Below are 19,978 nucleotides of genomic sequence, written 5' to 3'. Positions count from 1 at the left end.
ACCAGATAGCAGAGCAGTGACAACAGCCTAACCAGATAGCAGAGCAGTGACATCAGCCATACCAGATAGGATAAATTTTGCAGCTATACAATGTAGCAGAATAAACATGTACTGTTAATACCCTTACTGGATAGAGGAATAAACTTTAAAAACCTTGGTGTAGCTATAAGCCACCTGAAATGGGATCAAAATAGGTCAAGCAATTTTCAGAGGTGAAAACAGCAACAGCGTACACATGGATTCTATATGACACAAGATAAATAATGCAGTAAAACAGCTGCAGACACATACTAACAACTGACAAAGATGTCTATCATGTGCATTTGACTTGATGGTTAAGGTGTCTGACTCTTTACCCGAAGCATATAGGTACAATTCCCACCATTGAATCAACATGGTTTGAACCTTTTGGTGCATCCTTGGGCAAGGGTACTTAACCTTACTTGCCTTACTTGGCATGACTCAACTTTCATTTGTTGCTGTGCCATGCAAAATCCAAAAATCAAACCCAACAATCTCCATCTTAAAGTTTGTTTTTGTAGACAAGGCAGCACATTCAATCAAAGTGTTCTGTATGTGAGAATAAACAAGCAAAACACCAAAAAAATGGGACAAATTAAGATTTATTTACATGATCTATGCATTTTAAATTATTAACAATATTCGTTTAATATATATTTGAGACAGAACGTTAACTTCTGAAAACATGAACTATATGTATCTTAACACATGTAATTGTGTAAATTACGGAAATTTAATGATTACATGACACATGGATCTATAACAATCCCGAGCATGGTCCACTTTAACCTATACAAAGCTATATACTTTCTGCATTTTTCAGAACAAACTGATGTTTTTGTTGGTTTTATATTTTATGGATGAGGAATGAGATCCTATTCATTTCACAGAAGGACTATTTGTTTGATATATCTTTGAATTTGTGGCTTGTATAAACCAATAAATTAATGACACATGGCATCCGATCAAAAACAAAGAAATCACAGTTGTTACAATCATATGCGAGAGTAGTCAGTAATGTGAGCTGGCTAGATGGATGCTTTCTCATGAATAGGTTTCACAAAGGAGTCATTTTTATTTTATTTTTTTTATTTTTGTTATTGTGAATTGGAACCATTTGTAATGACTTAAAAGGTCTTTAGGTAACAATGCTTATGTGGAATTTGGTAAAATTCTCTGGAGCAGTTTAAGACAAGATGATGATGATGATGATGTGTGTGTGTGTATATATATATATATATATATATATATATATATATATATGAAACTGCAGCCATTATCTAAATATTTTGTTGGCCTCCTGGAACAGTCTAGCCTTGACTTCAATTACAATTAAACTTGCTGAATCATATGTACAGAAGCTGTTTTGTGATTATTATATTTTTAATAATAGCATCCATTTCAGACGGTGAACTGGCATTGTTTACACAACGATGAAAAGTCTTTATGCAATAATTCCTTATTTCCAATTTGGTTGATTTAATCAAACTGTTTTTAACAACAAGTCAAAACTTGCCAAAGATGATTATGGACACTACATAACACAAAACAGATGGAAAAAACTAAAGACAGATCAGCACAGTAAGCTAAAACTGTCATTCTCGAATATCAGTTTCATTGTTTTTGACTGACAAAGCTAATATAGTATTCGAGGTTGTCAAAGACTTGATATTCTAAAATTCAGTTCTTGTAATGAAAAATTCCAAAGCATCTCTGTGGTTAGAGAGAAATGCTGGTTGGGGAAAGCTAGTGACAAAATCTACAGATATACCTTTTTATTCTGCATAGAAATGTGGATACTGTTTTACCAACATATTTTAAGAACTTGGCAAAAACAATTTCAAGGTGAATTTCAGTACAAAATGTCTCTTTGCTGAATACATAGTGCATCATGAAAAACCTGACTAGGGCTGTATTCAATAAAGCTTGCATTGAGTAGCATTAGACTAACATTAGGTTCACAACCCAAGTACATTGGCTGCTAGTCATTACTGCAAGGCGGCATAAAGATAATGGTCAAGACAGAAAATCTGCAATACAAATTTTATTTCATGAGTTCGCCAACTTTGTTGTATAAACAGAGGCCTGAAGCCTGAATAACTGATATATTCAGTTCGTATGAATGTTTTGAAAGCATGGTTTAAACATTGGGAAATTCTATTTTATGTTTTCTTGATAATAACAATTATCCACCATATTAAGAATTTCAATGATAGGACAGGCCATTCAGCACTTCCTAAATGCCATCCACACTATCACTAAGCAATGCTAGCCTTAATGAATGCAGCGTAGTGATGCACATCAAGTAATGCCAGTGGAAACTATTAGGCCACAGAAATGACTCACCATCATCTATTATTTTCTTTCACAACAATTTTGTGATCTACAGATATAATCTTGAATCAATTGTGATTTTAGTAATTTCACTGGTATCCATTATATTTTAAATACAGTGCCTAAATTGAATAAATTGTGTTATTTTAGCAATTTCATAGGTATCCTTTCTATTTTAAATACAGAGCCTAAATTGTTTAATAACTAAATTTCTCCTTCATTTTCTAAATAAAAAGTTAATTGTATACTGATTGATGTGTATCTACCAGTACAAGAAAAATTTGTTTTTCAAAAATGAAGGGTATTAGCAAAAAAGCATATCTGTACAATGTGTACACGTGTGTGTTGTACATTGTGTACAAGTGTGTGTACTGTACAATGTGTACAAGTGTGTGTACTGTACATTGTGTACAATTGTGTGTACAATATGCTCTTAAGTGATACTTCTTTCAACATAACAGTAAATCTTGATAATATATAATGAAGACGCATAAAACTTCCCACAATTCCACAGAGTAATGTGAAAACTTTCAAAAATTAAATAACAATCTCCAAAGAATGTGATTATGTTTGAGATCTTTAAAACTATACCATTCAAATAATTTAGTATGTTATTAACAGTACTGTTTATTTACATACAATTAAAACAATAATAAAGTAAGATGAAAAATGTAAATGCCAATTCTAAATATTGATTTCTTAAAACATGGCATCAGGTTTAACCATGCCAACCCCACGCACACAATTGACCCAACTGTCAAAAATATAGACCCTGGCCTTCGGTAACATAATGCTTCTCAAAAGCGGTGTCTACACTGTTAACATGACAACTACAACTAGTATGGACTACTCAAGAAGAGTCTTGGACAATAAACTACATGACAATTACTCAATAAAACATGACAACTACCAACTTGAATACAGCCAGTATGGACTCGAGAAGAGTCTTGGACAGTAAACTACATGACAATTACTCAATAAAACATGACAACTACCAACTTGAATACAGCCGGTATGGACTCAAGAAGAGTCTTGGACAATAAACTACATGACAATTACTCAATAAAACAGTTCAAGGAATCAATAAATCCTGGTCTTCATCATGCAAATTTTGAACAACTTGTAAAACAATAATGATAAAATTTATATTAATTATCTCTTTAACAAATAGATCTATATACAGTGTTAATCTGTATAATATATCTGCAGGTAGGTTTATTTCAATAATTTGATATAATAATAACAAACAAGAATACTATATATAAACAGTACAGAATAGGCCCAGCCTGTATTTGATACTGTCTATATAGGAACTAGCTAAGCATGCCCAACTCTGGACAGTGATGAACAATGAATCAGTGGCCCTGACCATGACCTTGTGACCCTAAAAGGTACAGACTCCTTCACTGTCCTTAATACAAATGAGTTATGAAGTTTGTTAAAAAAGATGACTAATAAACAGGTTCTAATAAACAAAACAATTTCTTTATTTTTGACAACTTTTAAGATTCTGACTCAACATCTACAACCCCCTTCATTCCCATAACATTAAGCCATCTCCAAAGTCTAGTGCAATTACAAAATTTTTTAATTAATTATTTTCATATGAACTTGATCCTCCTTGTTTCTGTCAGAGTGACCTTGGCCACTGAACTTCTGACCCACAATTCAACAAAGCTTGGCCATGATTGATGCAATACACTTTTCGTAACTGTGATCCTTCTTATTTTCTGTCATCTTGACCACAGATGTGTTGAATCCAAAATGGATAGTTTTATTTGTCTTTTTGTGTCCAAAAAGTAAGCATACACACAGTATGGTTAATGTATACTGAAAACAACTAAAGCTACTGTATGGAAAACAATTTTTCCCTTTCTTAAATCACAGTTACCTTGATCTTTGACCTTCTGACCTATACAAATCTACTGGTTTCTGGTTCTTTTTTTAGACAACTGCTCATCATCCAAACAGTTATTTCATATACTAGGTCAAGGACTTAAGATATCAGGTATAAACCATTAATCTTCTTGGACTGTGACCTAGACCTCTGAGCCCTAATATGAAAGGTTTCTTTGTTATCCCATCTTCAAGTCATCCACAAAGATGATTGCAGTATGTGACATCTTTGTGTAGAAACCATAAAAATACAAATGGACAGATAGACAGATGCATGGAAAAATGTCATAACATGAAATGAAACAGCATGAATAAAAATATGGTTAAATGTTAATGCATGTGTATGGTGAGTGATATTTAATACTGCTAGGTCTTGTCCTTCTGTTTTGTATTCCGAGTATTGGCTGAGCCTTTTAATGTATTCTGAATTAAATCTGTGGATGAAACTGTGGAAGATGATCCTGGATTCGAGGTACTGCTTACTGTTTGTTGTGGTGATGGAACCTGTGAATAACAGATATAAATGAATTAAAATCCAGTTGTATTTATAGAAAAATGTACAAAGTAATATTTAATAAAGTTGAAACATATTTCTGATATTCTTCAGTGATAAAAAGATTTTCAAATTAGCTGCCCTGGTTGATATATTGGATTTCAGATTGGAACCATTTTCATTTTGGTTCAACTCAGCATTATTAAAAGTACTTTAGTATGTGCTCCATGTCAATATGATCATGCAGTATTATCGAATAAACCAATTTTTCTTAGAAAATTAAGTTCCTTTTAAAATACTTACCCAATCATAATACCTTAGGAGAACTACTCCCAAATCCAGCCCTCGCAGAGACTTTTTAGCTAAAGGGAGATAAGTTGTCTGCTAACCTATATGGTGGTTGGGAAGAGTGATCTCCCCTTAGGTATGAGACTTTGTGACAAAGTCATGCTCTCAATGTATGTAACTGCAGGGAAGCTGGGAAGATATATGAATATGATGATTGGGTAAGTATTCTTGAAGAAACAATATACAAGGAAAAACTAGTTTCTTCTTTCAATCTGTTACACAATCATAATACCTTAGGAGAATAGGATAGAGGTAGAAGGAGGTACATACCCTTACACCAGAGATACCATTTCTGGTCCCCTAAGGTATGTGAGACAGCTTCTAAGAAACCTGACTGGAGGAGAATCCATCTGTTGGGGCACTGCTTCAAATAGGGAAAAAAGTTTCCTCCTGCAAATCTAGCGGAAATTGCGAAGCCACATCTTAAGAAGCTGTCCACTGACCTGGAAGGGTGATCTGTTCAGCTGCGGATAAAGGTCCCACCAGAACAAACTGAGCCCTCTGAAATGACAGATCCTGGAGATAAAAGCCAGAGAATGTGGACTCTGATCTCTATCCCACTGTCTGAATGATGTGAACGAACAGTTCCGGTTCAATGCAAGGCTGGTGGCAACTGCTCTAGCCAAAATGTGTAATAAGTTCATGTGAGCTGGGGTTATTTCCCTTTATGCCGAGTGAATAACCCACTTAATCCAGGACGAGATAGTCTGTGTTGATATATCTTCCTGTCCAGTCTGGAGAGGTAGAAAGAGGTGTGATCTCCCTTGATGCAAAGGCTCTGTTCAATTTAGGTACCACTTCAAAGCCCTAACTAGGTTTTCAACAGATGTGACAGAAGATTCATGAGGAAAGTCTGGTTATCTGTGAAAGGAAGGCAGTTCTTGGTGATGAAAGAGGATACCGTCATAAGCAAGATGGATGCATTATGTTGGAACTGGATGTAATTTGGGTCTGCTGATAAGGCATATATTTTGTGAATTCTGCCTGCAGTCACTAATGCCATGCAGGTCTTGTAGGAAAGGTGTGCCAGAGATGCCGTTTAAAGTGGTTCAAATGTCTTGTTCAGCCAGTTCATACCCAAGAGAGGTTCCACACTGGGCATAAGGCAACTGCCATCATGGTTGTTTCAGGAGACAATGGAAAATCCGAATTCACCGAGGAGTTCCCATCACTAGATTGATGAGGTTGCTGATCCACTACTTCTCCCATCCGAGTGGTGCAATGAGGATAAGGCAACACTCTGATTCTCTTGCTTTCTGCTTTCTCTTGCTTATCAGTTTTGGAATCAGAGGTGTTGGAGGGTATGCATCCAGGCCATTTCCTATCTATTGATAGAGCATAGCCTGCCCAGTCTTTGAGTGCAAAATAGGAGATACGCAGGTTGGGAGTTGGTGTTCCACCTTGTGGCAAACAGGTCCACCACCAGTCGATCAAAGCAGGTACACACCTGAATGGAAGCTGATGGATGAAGATTCCATTCCATCTGTATAAGCAGATTGTGACGGGACAGAGATTTGTCTAGTATGTTAGTAGCCATGGGATATCGCAAACTTGCAAGTGGTTTTGTTTTTTACAACACCACTTTATAAAATCCCACAATACTAGGCTGTTTGCGAGCTCTGTCAAACCCCAAGGAGTTATGGTAGAGGGTGTTGCCAATAATACTGAGTCTTGTGGTGGTGACTTGGGTGCCAGAGCGATTTCAGAGCGAGTCAATATCTGGCGCTTCGTGAGAAGGTAAGTTACTTTATCTGGACTAGCTTTTGGTCAGCTGGGGACAGGGCTATTGAAAAGAAAACAAAAACTTGAACAAATTAAAAAGTTTAAGAAAAATCTTTGCAAGATACCCCATCTTCAATTAACCTGACAACCATATATCTATGGTTTCAAAAGATTGAACATGTAATATGCGTTTCATGCTGCCATTGGTAGCAACCATAAGAATATTTTTTCCCTGCAAAAATTAAACTTTCATAGCACAATAAACATGTCACTATAGAAAATCCATCAGATTCCATTGCTTTTATATAAGTTTGGTGCTGACATCCTCTGAAAAAAAGATTAACGGTATTTATTTTTATTGAAGATTGTTGTCGACTTTCATTGATGAAGGGTGCATGTGTTATTGAGGTTACCATTAAAGGAGAGCTTTGGAGGACCAAACAGATGTCTGTTTCTTATTGCAGCAGCAACATCAAATAATTTTAGAGCATTGATTGAGACTGAATTTTTTTTCCATTTGCTTCATATACAGAATGATTGGTGCTTCATAGGTGATCAGTTTTCTTTGACGTCTCAGCAAAACCATTTTTTTCTGGGTACATTTTAAAAACAAAAGATAGTAGCTGTAGCTGTCATTTGGTTGATTGTATCAGTTACTTTTCCTGCATTCGAAAGTTGGTTGAGTGTAGCTAGTCCCAGTAACACAGATAAACCAAAATGTACATCTCCATGTTTTATTTTTGTTGTTGATCTTTTGTTTTGTTTTTCTATTACATTTCTGGTGGCAGAGTGATGCTGCCTTCCTTGCATGCATTAGAATTTCTTTTTTTTTAAAAGGCCAACAGACACAAATGTTCTGTTCTGTTCTGACAGGGATTACTACAGAAAAGATGAGTATTCCAAAGGATTTAATTCTATGAGTGAAAAGAAGAGGAATTTTACTTACCATCCACATACAGAGGTCAATCAAAATAAATATATTAATTACTAGCGAGGGGCTGATAATCTGACACTATTTCGCCCGAAAAATCCATTATGAGATAGTGCCTCATTCAGTTGATCTCCGCTACCAGAATTTTTTTTTAAAAAGGAAAAAAATCCAGAGATTTCACAGTATAGAGTACTCAGGCCTGATGTCAAAATAAGCAGATTATGATATAACAATGCACTGTTAACATGATTTGTCAATATGCACTTTATCTAACAATAAATTCCAGTGCATTTTACATCAAGTTTGTGGCATCCTTTAATGATGCCTCTGAATTTTATTAGTCCAAACCCAAGATTGTATATACAAGCTTAAACAGTCAATAATGTTGGGGGAAAAAAATCACCAGATGGTATATTTTGACACCAGTAAGGAATATAAATAGCAATTTGTGACATTGGTGAAGCCCAGCATGATCCATGAATAAAACTTTGTATGTTATTTTATCCTACTTTTAAGGGGAAAAATTTTTTTTGAGTACAAGAAAAATACAGATGCAATTGCAGGAGCCATGCCATGATCATCTTTTATTAGAATTCTTTCCAAAAATCATAATAAACTTTTTACATGTTACTTTTCATACTTTGAGGAAAAGAAAAGAAATTTTTGTATGAGAAAAGTACATGTTTATAAAATTTCGGGAGCCACACCACAAACATGTTATATCCGAATTCTTGTTATAACAGAGCATAAAATAGGGGGTCACACTGTACAATGACAATACCATCTGTAACGAGAAGTATAAACCTGTGGGTCTGCATATGTGATGTTTGAATACAGTGTGGGTGCAGAGCTATACCAAATGATGGTTACCTGGAAAAAAGTGATTGCAGATGATCTCAATCACAATGCTACCTGTAGGGAAGGTCATGTACAAGCAGATTCATTGAAGCATGGCATTCCAATGCTTAGCATACTGTCGTAAAGGAAACTCACCTGTACATACGAGAAATGATGGAATTATACACATATAAGGAGTATTTTAAGGGCAGAAAGACATGCACACATATAAATAATGTAGCCCAAAACTATCTTGTGAAGTCACAAAGACTATCCATGCGAGTGACTAAGAGCTCTTCAGACATGATGGAATGCTTATGAAGATAAAAATGTGTTGCCTATAGAAACATGCATGAGCAAGATGTGACTGAGTAAACCATGTATAGAAAGCCAACCTGTCCTTGTCCAACCAGATCAAAAGCAATACAGAAATGTACACAAGTGCCTACATTACACACAAGAACCTCCACCTAAAAGGGAACTGAGATACCAATGTACGTGTGCCAGATATCCATTATGAGGAAATTACCTGTAGGCAAAAAGGCCCACAGATTGCTTTTTTTGTGGGTACAAGTAAAATCATTGAAGTTGGTGCCCAGATGCTACAAATGCTTTGGAATAGAAATTCACTGACTGGTACTCATTTGTAATGGAATTACACATATATTAGGAGTTTTTATAACTGTGAGAGACTTGCACATTCAAACTAATTATAGCCTGAACTGAATGTGAAGACACTTATGCTCCCTGTGCAAGCACCTAATTGGTGATGATGACAAAGCATTAGCAAATTGTGAAGGCAGAACTTTGTCAGAATACGTTGAGAAAAGGTTGGAAATATAGATGGAATATACTTTCCTCAGAAGTGAACAACTCCAACAACTTGTAATAGTAGATCCTGCACATAGATTATGGCTTCTGCAAGGTCTCTCATGCTCAAAGCCACATTAGGTCAGCAGAAAAAATTTAGCTTCCTTTAGCTAAAAGTATTATTTGGGAGGGCCAGATTCGTGAGGGAGTAGTAGTTCTCCTAAGTTATTATGATTTGGTAACGTATTTAAAGAAGAAACATATTCTACTCCAAATCTTGGTGTCTTCTTCAATATGTTACCTGAAGATTGGGAGATTATGTAATAGATGGTGGTGAGATGCATCTCTTTACCTTGGAAAAGGCACAATCCTTTAATGTATGTGAAATCTGAGAGATACTGGCTAAATTTAAGATACAGATATGCCTGGATGTGGCTTATTCATTGATGTATTGAGGAGATCCAAGATGTCTGGCCTATTCCGCGATGTATTGAGTAGATCCAAGACATCTGACTTATTCAGTGATGTGTTGAGGAGATCCAAGACATCTGGCTTATTCAGTGATGTGTTGAGTAGATCCAAGACATCTGACTTATTCAGTGATGTGCTGAGGAGAACCAAGACATCTGGCTTATTCAGTGATGTATTGAGTAGATCCAAGACATCTGACATATTCAGTGATGTATTGAGGAGATCCAAGATGTCTGGCCTATTCCACGATGTATTGAGTAGATCCAAGACATCTGACTTATTCAGTGATGTGTTGAGGAGATCCAAGACATCTGGCTTATTCCGTGATGTGTTGAGTAGATCCAAGACATCTGACTTATTCAGTGATGTGCTGAGGAGAACCAAGACACCTGGCTTATTCAGTGATGTATTGAGTAGATCCAAGACATCTGACATATTCAGTGATGTATTGAGGAGATCCAAGATGTCTGGCCTATTCCGTGATGTATTGAGTAGATCCAAGACATCTGACTTATTCAGTGATGTGCTGAGGAGATCCAAGACATCTGGCTTATTCATTGATGTATTGAGGAGATCAAAGACATCTGGCTGTGTTGATGAGATCCAAGACATCTGGCTTATTCAGTGATGTGTTGAGGAGATCCAAGATGTCTGGCTTATTCAGTGATGTATTGAGGAGATCCAAGACATCTGGCTTATTCAGTGATGTGTTGAGTAGATACAAGACATCTGACTTATTCAGTGATGTGCTGAGGAGAACCAAGACATCTGGCTTATTCAGTGATGTATTGAGTAGATCCAAGACATCTGACATATTCAGTGATGTTTGAGGAGATCCAAGACATCTGACTTATTCAGTATGTACTGAGGAGATTCAAGATGTCTGGCTTATTCAGTGATGTGTTGAGGAGATCCAAGACGTCTGACTTATTCAGTATGTATTAAGGAGATTCAATATGTCTGGCTTATTCAGTGATGTGTTGAGGAGATCCAAGACATCTGACTTATTCAGTGATGTGTTGAGCAGATCCAAGACATCTGGCTTATTCAGTGATATGCTGAAGAGATCCAAGATGTCTGGCTTATTTAGTGATGTACTGAGTAGATCCAAGACATCTGGCTTATTCAGTGATCTGTTGAGGAGATCCAAGACATCTGGCTTATTCATTGATGTATTGAGGAGATCAAAGACATCTGGCTGTGTTGATGAGATCCAAGACATCTGGCTTATTCAGTGATGTGTTGAGGAGATCCAAGATGTCTGGCTTATTCAGTGATGTATTGAGGAGATCCAAGACATCTGGCTTATTCAGTGATGTGTTAAGGAGATCCAAGACATCTGGCTTATTCAGTGATGTATTGAGGAGATCCAAGACATCTGGCTTATTCAGTGATGTGTTGAGGAGATGCAAGATGTCTGGCTTATTCAGTGACGTGTTGAGGAGATCCAAGATGTACAAAATTTCCTGGGCTGAAATTTGATTATCTAAGTGAATGGCTGACAAAACTGAGATGACTAAGATATTTTCCAGATAGTGGAAGACTCAGTTTAAGTGGGCTGAGAGCTACATTCCCAAAAGTGACTGAAAGTTTTGGATGAGATGAGCATGGATCCGTCCTTGTTGTCAAGGAATAAATGGCAAAGCCATTGTGACACAAACCAAACATGTCTTGGTACAAAACTGAATGTAGAAGTGGTTAAGAAGATTCCATTTATGATTCAAGTGAACCCCCTGCAAGTCTAATATTCAGACCTTAAGGGAATGCCATAAACTAATAGATGTTTCCCTGCAAGTTAACCTTATTAACTCGAAAGGTCAGTGAATTGTGAGTTAAAGGGAGGAATCTCAGAGGCCTTGGATGACTACAAAACCATCTTCCTGAACTGTGCTGAGGCCCATCTCGGAATCCCCATTCTTGATTTACATTGAAAGTAATTAGGATATTTTTTTTCCAGAAAGACATTAAAAAAATTATCTTGCTCTTGTTTCTGGGAAGAAAAAAACAGAACTCTAAGCTTCATTTTCTTATAAGAAAACAAATTATCACTGTGATAAAAAAAAAATCCTTATCTGACAGATATTCCAATTCCTGCAACATTGCTCCCACAATTAAATGATTTTCTTACTGTACACATGCAAAAGGCCTCACCATCAGTTAAACAGTCAGTCCCTTACTAAACATATGTAGCATTACCCCTTCTTCAATGCTGTATCATTGTCAACACTGTTGTAATATATTGACAAGAATTAACAACAGATGAATATGTCAATTTCAGTGGGAAGGTGTCATTTATATTCCACAAGGCCATCTTTCTTGCAGCACAGTATTTAACGCCACAATTGCAATGTCCGAATTGTGTGAAATGAAACTGAATTAAAATTTATTACTGAAATGAACAATGATGTGGGGAAATTGCCATGATTATAAGATTAATCTCACTCTTTGTTTCTGTGGTAGTTAATTTGCAATCAATGATTTTAAAATTTTATTTTCCAAGCAAAGACAAAACAACCCTTACCATCAACTTAGTTTGCTTGCTTGCATTTTATTATTGTGGCATAAATTATGATATTCAAAAGAGCCCAAATCAAAATCTCTATCTCTTTAGTGTTATGTCAATACACTGATTTATTTAGTTTATTTATTTACAGAAAAGATGTGTAGTTATATAACCTATTGTACCATGCATCATTGTCGATATTAAGGTTTGAACTATTCATATTTCATATGCAAAAAAATATGTGAAGTTCACCATAATAGGTGAACCATCTTTTACTGCCTTGGCACCTGACATTGTTTGCGATTGGGGGGGGGGGGGCAATCCCAATCCTTATATTTATGTGTTTCTGTGCCACACAAGCCTAAACCAAAACAAACATACCTCAAATGATGTATACATTTAGGTTCTGCAAACAATTTTAAAAAACTTGTCCAATATCCTGGATTATTTTATGCACCTGTTATCAACTTTTAGTGAAAATAAGTGTAGTCATGTAGTCATCCGTCTTTGGTAATTCTGAACACAAGTTCTCTCAGGAATATAAGGATCCAGTAAATGTTTTTCAGCCAACTTTTTAGCACATAATGAAATTAAATCATCTGATATTCTATTTCCTGATGCTGAAACAATACACGGCCAATCATTCAGCCATTGAATTTAATCCTTTCATTCATTATCTTTTATTTACTTCTCTGTCATTACCACAGTTAAATTTTGCATCTTTTCCCAATTCTGGCTAAGTTAAAACAATGAACTTCACCTTTAGATATACTGTCATCCTGCAGCATATTTTCTAGTGATTGCTCTCAACCTACCTTCTTTTTCTCAGCATTTTATCAACTAAGCCTGCATTATTTTTTGTTCTTTTAATACATTTATATACATGTAGCATAGAATGTCTTCATCCAATGTCCATGCATCTGCATCCAAGAGATGTGCTTGAGTAGAGACCATGTTTTACCAATTTGATCACTCATTGTTTTAATAATGGCTGTATACAACAATTCCTAATCAAATATACAGCATTGTTAACATAATGTTTGGGAGGGAAAAATGTATATATTATAAATATATGAGCAAAAAAACAAGTCCATTAGTTTATAATGGCAAAGACAGATAATTCAGAGCCCCACCATGCTCTCTTTGTTGTTGTTGTTGTTGTTGTTGTAGGGTTTAACGCCATTTTTCAGCACAAGATAGGCTATACATGGCGGCCAGTATTAATGGTGGAGGAAGAACCCGGAAAAACCCCGGAAAGAACCACCGACCCATGAGAAGCTACTGGCAAGCTTTCTCACATAACCACTTTAGCCAAATCCGAGACTCGAACCGACGCAGACAGAGGTGAGATGGCAGTGATCCATAACGGTGAGCGCTTTAGACCACTCGGCCACTCAGGGCCCCTGCTCTCTTTGTGTCTACCTTTCAATTAAACTATTTAGTAGCGCATGTTTGCAGTGGTCATAAATGGTAAATCAAGCCCACTCTATCAAAACTACATGAACTCTGCAATGGTGGTCAGATGTGTGTCTGTGAGAAAGCATGATGTGTTGAGCTTTTCTCCATCAGAAGTCACAGCAACTCCGTCAGGATACATGAAGAGATGGAGGGATTTTCTTTTTCTTATTCCTCTGCATCTCCATCACATTCATATACATATGAACAATTCTTTTTTTTTTTTTAAACCTGTCAGGAAGTTTTTCATATGGCAAGATCATTTCATAGTGTTTAGTGGTTTTGGTTAGTATTTGTTAGGCACTGAGAGTAATGTATCTTGCCAATGGACACAACACAATAAATTTGTTAACAAAATTGTACACACTGCATTCTTTTTCAATCCTTTTTCAATCTAATTTCCTCAATCACTTATTTATTTAAAGACCGCTCCAGTGGTCTAAGTGGTTAGAGTATCTGCCTTGGATATAGGAGATTGCAGGTTCAAACACTGGCCTAGTCATACCAAAGCCTTATAAAAAATGGTACTAGCAGCTGCCTTATTTGGCATTCAGCATTAAGAGGTTTGTGTTAGGATTGATTGGCCTGGTGTCAGTATGTGACTGGGTGGTACATGATGCTACATGTCTGTGGCATGATGCCCCAGTGCTAGACATGAAATGCCTGGCTGCAGACATATTAGCAATATGGCTAAAATTGTTAAAGCTATGTTCAAAATCTAAATCACACATACGTCTACTTAAATTGTTACCTATTATACTTCCATTTATTGTTTTTTCTTCAGTTTATATTAGATTTAATTTATCCCTTAGATGTAATATTGTGCTAATTTATATAACTTGCTTAATGGAAAAGTATGGATACTGCATTTAAAAATATTTATCTTTTATAAATCTGTATTGTATGTTTCTTATGTTACTTCTATGGCTTTAACAGGAAAACTGGCATGTAGAGAATGCTTTCAAGAGTTTAGGAGAAATCACTTAGAAGCTTTTCTATGTTCAGTAACGGTGGCCAGATTTGACTTGGGATTGGCATCATCTGTAAAAGGTCTTCATGCCAGGATTCTAACTAATTTCAGGAGATTTTGACAAATGTTGTATCAATTTGGTTTTCATTTTGCATTTACTGTAGCAGCCATGTTTGAAGGCAAATCATTTTTTTTAAATTTTGTTAGACCTTCATGGCAGGATGCTTTCAGTCAAATTCGGACAAATTCTGCTTATCAGCTTTTGAAAAGTTGTTGGCTATTTTGGTCTTTCCTTCTTCAGTAATAGTGATCATTTGTTATAACAGATCTTCATCACTTGCATATAGCTTTAAGCCACTTATGCCATGATGCCTTCTTTCAAAAATTTGTTTGAATTCTGTTCAGTGGATTTTTCAATAAGCATTTACAGGTTATTTTATGTCTAGTGATGGTGGCCTTATCTGCTAGTGGCTCTGTATCAGTTGAATTAATTTTAAAAAGATCTTCAAGCTAGGATACTGGTTCTAAATTGTTAAAATTCTGTTAAGAAGTTTTTGTATGGTCAGACAAAATCATGATACAACAGGAGAAGGGCCACATCATAAGCTCACTTATCCTTACGACCAGGTGAGCCAAAAAAAATTCTTAGTACTAAACAACTGTACACAACATTCACACTACAAAATTATATTAACAAACACTGAATATTTATGTACAGAAAGCAATGTTGTTAAATACAATTACCCAAAATCCATCTTTTCATTTTTCATATTTTAATTATAATATTCTTTTTCAAACTTTCATCAGAGTGCTAATAAACCTTTTTCAAAATTCTGTGCTTTCACAATCTGACATACTAATGTAGTCATAACCTAAAAGCGATCATTATCTAACAAAACAGTGCTTGCTTGAGAGGTTTTGATCTCTGGCTAAATAGATAGAGTTGCCACAGTAAATAATTCTTTGTCTCATGCTTGTCAGTAATAGGAAATTCTTCTTAGTTTAAAAGGTTGCTTCAACTTCATTTTGAAATTATCTGATAATAGAAATTAAAAATAAAATCATCACCTAAAATGCAGAATTAAAAGAGCGAAAATTGTGTAACCTCACATTCTTCCTATATTTCTTTTACCCTAATCATCTTTCTGAATTCTGCCCTTCACCACTGATTTAATTATGTTAGTCTAACTGTGTATCAGACTCTTGCCTTGATTGCAACACTTCAGCTCAGCTGTGTCGTGTCCCGCACTCCTTTCAAAACATCTGCTTCAAGAATAAAACAAAAGGAAAATTGGAATCTGTGCAGTCCAATCAATTGCATCTGAAAGGTACTCTATCACTAAATGGAGTCAAGTAAAGTAAAGCTTCTGTTTAATTATGTAACTGCATTAGTTTGACACATGTACTAAGACTGACAAGTCACAGTCAAAGGCACGAAGTTGAGACAGTAATTTACTGCTGGCAGCAGTCTGTTTGTACCTATATTAGATTATTACAGAAAAAAAATTGTTGTATGTTGACTGCTGTTGGCAATTGCTAGTGTGAACCTTATTTATATACTTAATGACAGTATCATCAAAAAGGAAGAAAATCTCCATTATTCTTCTACAACTCTGCTGCATTTTGCTTAAGGCTGCAACATTTACATGTGTAAACTGGCTTAGCTTCATTTACTGTCTGTAAATATTTACAAAATCAGTAAAAATGAAAAACAAACATGCATTTCATGTAGCCATCTTTGACACTGGAAAAACCACTTGTATACCACAATACTGCTGCATTTCTTGGTCACTGTAGATCCCATAAAAGTAACCCATGTTGTGTGTCTAGACAGTACATCCAGATTAATCATCAACTTTTGTTATCATATAGATATACGTAAAATTAAGAAACAAAACTGCTATCATCCTAGGGATGTTTGACTGAAATTGTCCGATGTAATCAACAAGGATGCCTTATTAACTGGATCCTGCCTTCATATGAGCCACAGGTCGTACAGCAAATACACCTATTGTAAGTTGAGCTGGATAGTCCATGCAAATTATAATAGCAGTCACCTGTTCTGTACCTTTGGCAGGTAGATATGGGGAAGATGCGAGTTGCTAAACATTTTGTTTAAACAGCATCATCTGGTTGTTACAAACCATGCATCTGTTTAGATATACCAGTGCTACAGCCTTAATTATGAATTTAGGGCTATTATGAGTACAAGGTGCTGCAAGAATAACAAGATATTGGAATTTTGGACTAGTATTTTTGGAGCATGACCACTGTGTGAATCTGCATATTCTAGATGATACAGAAGGGGAAATCCTAATAATCAGGGATTGGTCTTTGTGATGGTCCCATGGCCCTCTTTTCTACAGAAAGCAATTGGGTTTTGTGATGGCCCCATGGGCTTCTTTCCAATAGAAAGAAATGTCAAAATAAGGAAAATCAATGAGACATAAGACACGAAACATAAGAAAATGAAAGGCACCAACATGAAAATTTGAGGAGTAAATATCTCTTAATATTTTTGCTGCTGCAAGACAAATGCTCCATTTCAACTGTTATATAGAACACTTATTCAAAACAAATGCTCCATTTCAACTGTTATATAGAACACTTATTCAAAAATGCTCCATTTCAACCATTATATAGAACACCTATTCAAACTAAATGCTCCATTTCAACTGTTATATAGAACAGCCATTCAAAACAAATGCTCCATTTCAACTGGTCACAGAAAGAGTCCATTCAACATAAATGATCCATTTCAACTGTTATATAGAACACATATTCAAAACAAATGCTCCATTTCAACTGTTATATAGAACACCTAACCAAAAATAAATGCTCCATTTCAACTGGTCATAGAAAGAGTCCAGTCAAAATAAATGCTCCATTTCAACTGTCATATAAAACAACCATTCAAAAAAAAATGCTCCATTTCAACTGGTCACAGAAAGAGTCCATTCAACATAAATGATCCATTTCAACTGTTATATAGAACACATATTCAAAACAAATGCTCCATTTCAACTGTTATATAGAACACCTAACCAAAAATAAATGCTCCATTTCAACTGGTCATAGAAAGAGTCGAGTAAAAAATAAATGCTCCATTTCAACTGTTATATAGAACACCTAACCAAAAATAAATGCTCCATTTCAACTGGTCACAGAAAGAGTCGAGCAAAAACAAATGCTCCATTTCAACTGTTATATAGAACAGCTAACCAAAAATAAATGCTCCATTTCAACTGGTCATAGAAAGAGTCGAGTAAAAATAAAAGCTCCATTTCAACTGTTATATAGAACAACCATTCAAAACAAATGCTCCATTTCAACTGGTAATAAAGAGTCCAGTCAAAATAAATGCTCCTTTTCAACTGTTATATAGAACAACCATTCAAAACAAATGCTCCATTTTAACTGGTCATAGAAATAGTCCATTCAACACAAATGATCCATTTCAACTGGTCATATAAAAAGTCCATTCAAAACAAATGCTCCATTTCAACTGTTATATAGAACACATTCAAAACAAATGCTCCATTTCAACTGTTATATAGAACACCTATTCAAAACAAACGCTCCATTTCAACTGTTATATAGAACACCTATTCAAAACAATGCTCCATTTCAACTGTTATATAGACCAACCATTCAAAACAAATGCTCCATATCAACTGGTCATAGGAAGAGTCCATTCAAAATAAATGTTCCATTTCAACTGTTAATTAGAACACCTATTTAAAATAAATGCTCCATTTCAACTGTTATATAGAACAATTCAAAACAAATACTCCATTTCAATTGGTCATAGAAAGAGTCCATTCAAAATAAATGCTCCATTTCAACTGTTATATAGAACACCTATTCAAAACAACTGCTCCATTTCAACTGTTATATAGAACAACCAATCACAACAAATGCTCCATTTCAACTGTTATATAGAACAACCATTCAAAACAAATGCTCCATTTCATCTGGTCATAAAAATAGTCCAGTCAAAATAAATGATCCATTTCAACTGTTATATAGAACAACCATTCAAAACAAACGATCCATTTCAACTGGTCATAGAAGGAGTCCATTCAAAATAAATGCTCCATTTCAACTATTATATAGAACAACCATTCAAAACAAATGCTCCATTTCAACTGGTCATAGAAAGAGTCCAGTCAAAATAAATGCTCCATTTCAACTGTCATATAAAACAACCATTCAAAAAAAATGCTCCATTTCAACTGGTCACAGAAAGAGTCCATTCAACATAAATGATCCATTTCAACTGTTATATAGAACACATATTCAAAACAAATGCTCCATTTCAACTGTTTTATAGAACACCTAACCAAAAATAAATGCTCCATTTCAACTGGTCATAGAAAGAGTCGAGTAAAAAATAAATGCTCCATTTCAACTGTTATATAGAACACCTAACCAAAAATAAATGCTCCATTTCAACTGGTCATAGAAAGAGTCGAGTAAAAATAAATGCTCCATTTCAACTGTTATATAGAACACCTAACCAAAAATAAATGCTCCATTTCAACTGGTCACAGAAAGAGTCGAGCAAAAACAAATGCTCCATTTCAACTGTTATATAGAACACCTAACCAAAAATAAATGCTCCATTTCAACTGGTCATAGAAAGAGTCGAGTAAAAATAAAAGCTCCATTTCAACTGTTATATAGAACAAACATTCAAAACAAATGCTCCATTTCAACTGGTAATAAAGAGTCCAGTCAAAATAAATGCTCCTTTTCAACTGTTATATAGAACAACCATTCAAAACAAATGCTCCATTTTAACTGGTCATAGAAAGAGTCCATTCAAAACAAATGCTCCATTTCAACTGGTCATAGGAAGAGTCCATTCAAAACAAATGCTCCATTTCAACTGGTCATTGAAAAAGGCCATTCAAAAATGATTTCAGTCAAACTGTATATCTTGTACTGTTCTTGGAAACTGATATCCAGTTCCAAGGAGATCTTTTTAACAGTCAGAAAAATGAAAAAATATATAGCCCCTTAAATGGGTAATTTAATGAAATATGCATTTTGCTTGCATTCCACTCATGGTGTCATTTAAGTTATCTTCTCTTCATTTTTCATTTTCTGTCTCTGTAACACATTCAGATTCTGCATTTATTACTTTTGCATCTTGTCAAAATAAAAGTGGGCTTTAATAAAAAA

The 19,978-nt window shown here is 35.2% G+C and overlaps 1 protein-coding gene across 6 annotated transcripts in view; it reads right to left on the bottom strand.

The window, feature by feature from the left end:
- Positions 1 to 605: 605 nt before the first annotated feature.
- The window catches only part of LOC149776237 (zinc finger protein zfp-1-like), an 88,958-nt gene continuing 69,585 nt past the window's right edge, over positions 606 to 19,978 (bottom strand). For 4 of the 6 annotated variants that reach the window (XM_089942640.1, XM_089942637.1, XM_089942635.1 and 1 more), the window contains one exon: positions 606 to 4,755. In XM_089942640.1, the coding sequence (XP_089798766.1) occupies positions 4,618 to 4,755 (138 nt within the window). In that variant the 3' untranslated portion in view covers positions 606 to 4,617. Of the gene's footprint in view, positions 4,756 to 15,998; positions 16,058 to 19,978 lie in introns of all 6 variants that reach the window. The other 2 variants (XM_089942638.1, XM_089942639.1) reach the window with 2 other exon arrangements.

Source organism: Sinohyriopsis cumingii, chromosome 18, assembly GCF_028554795.1.
Source record: "Sinohyriopsis cumingii isolate HCF-2022 chromosome 18, ASM2855479v2, whole genome shotgun sequence".
NCBI classification, from domain to species: Eukaryota; Metazoa; Mollusca; class Bivalvia; order Unionida; family Unionidae; genus Sinohyriopsis; species Sinohyriopsis cumingii.
This window is presented reverse-complemented; position numbering and strand designations above follow the sequence as displayed.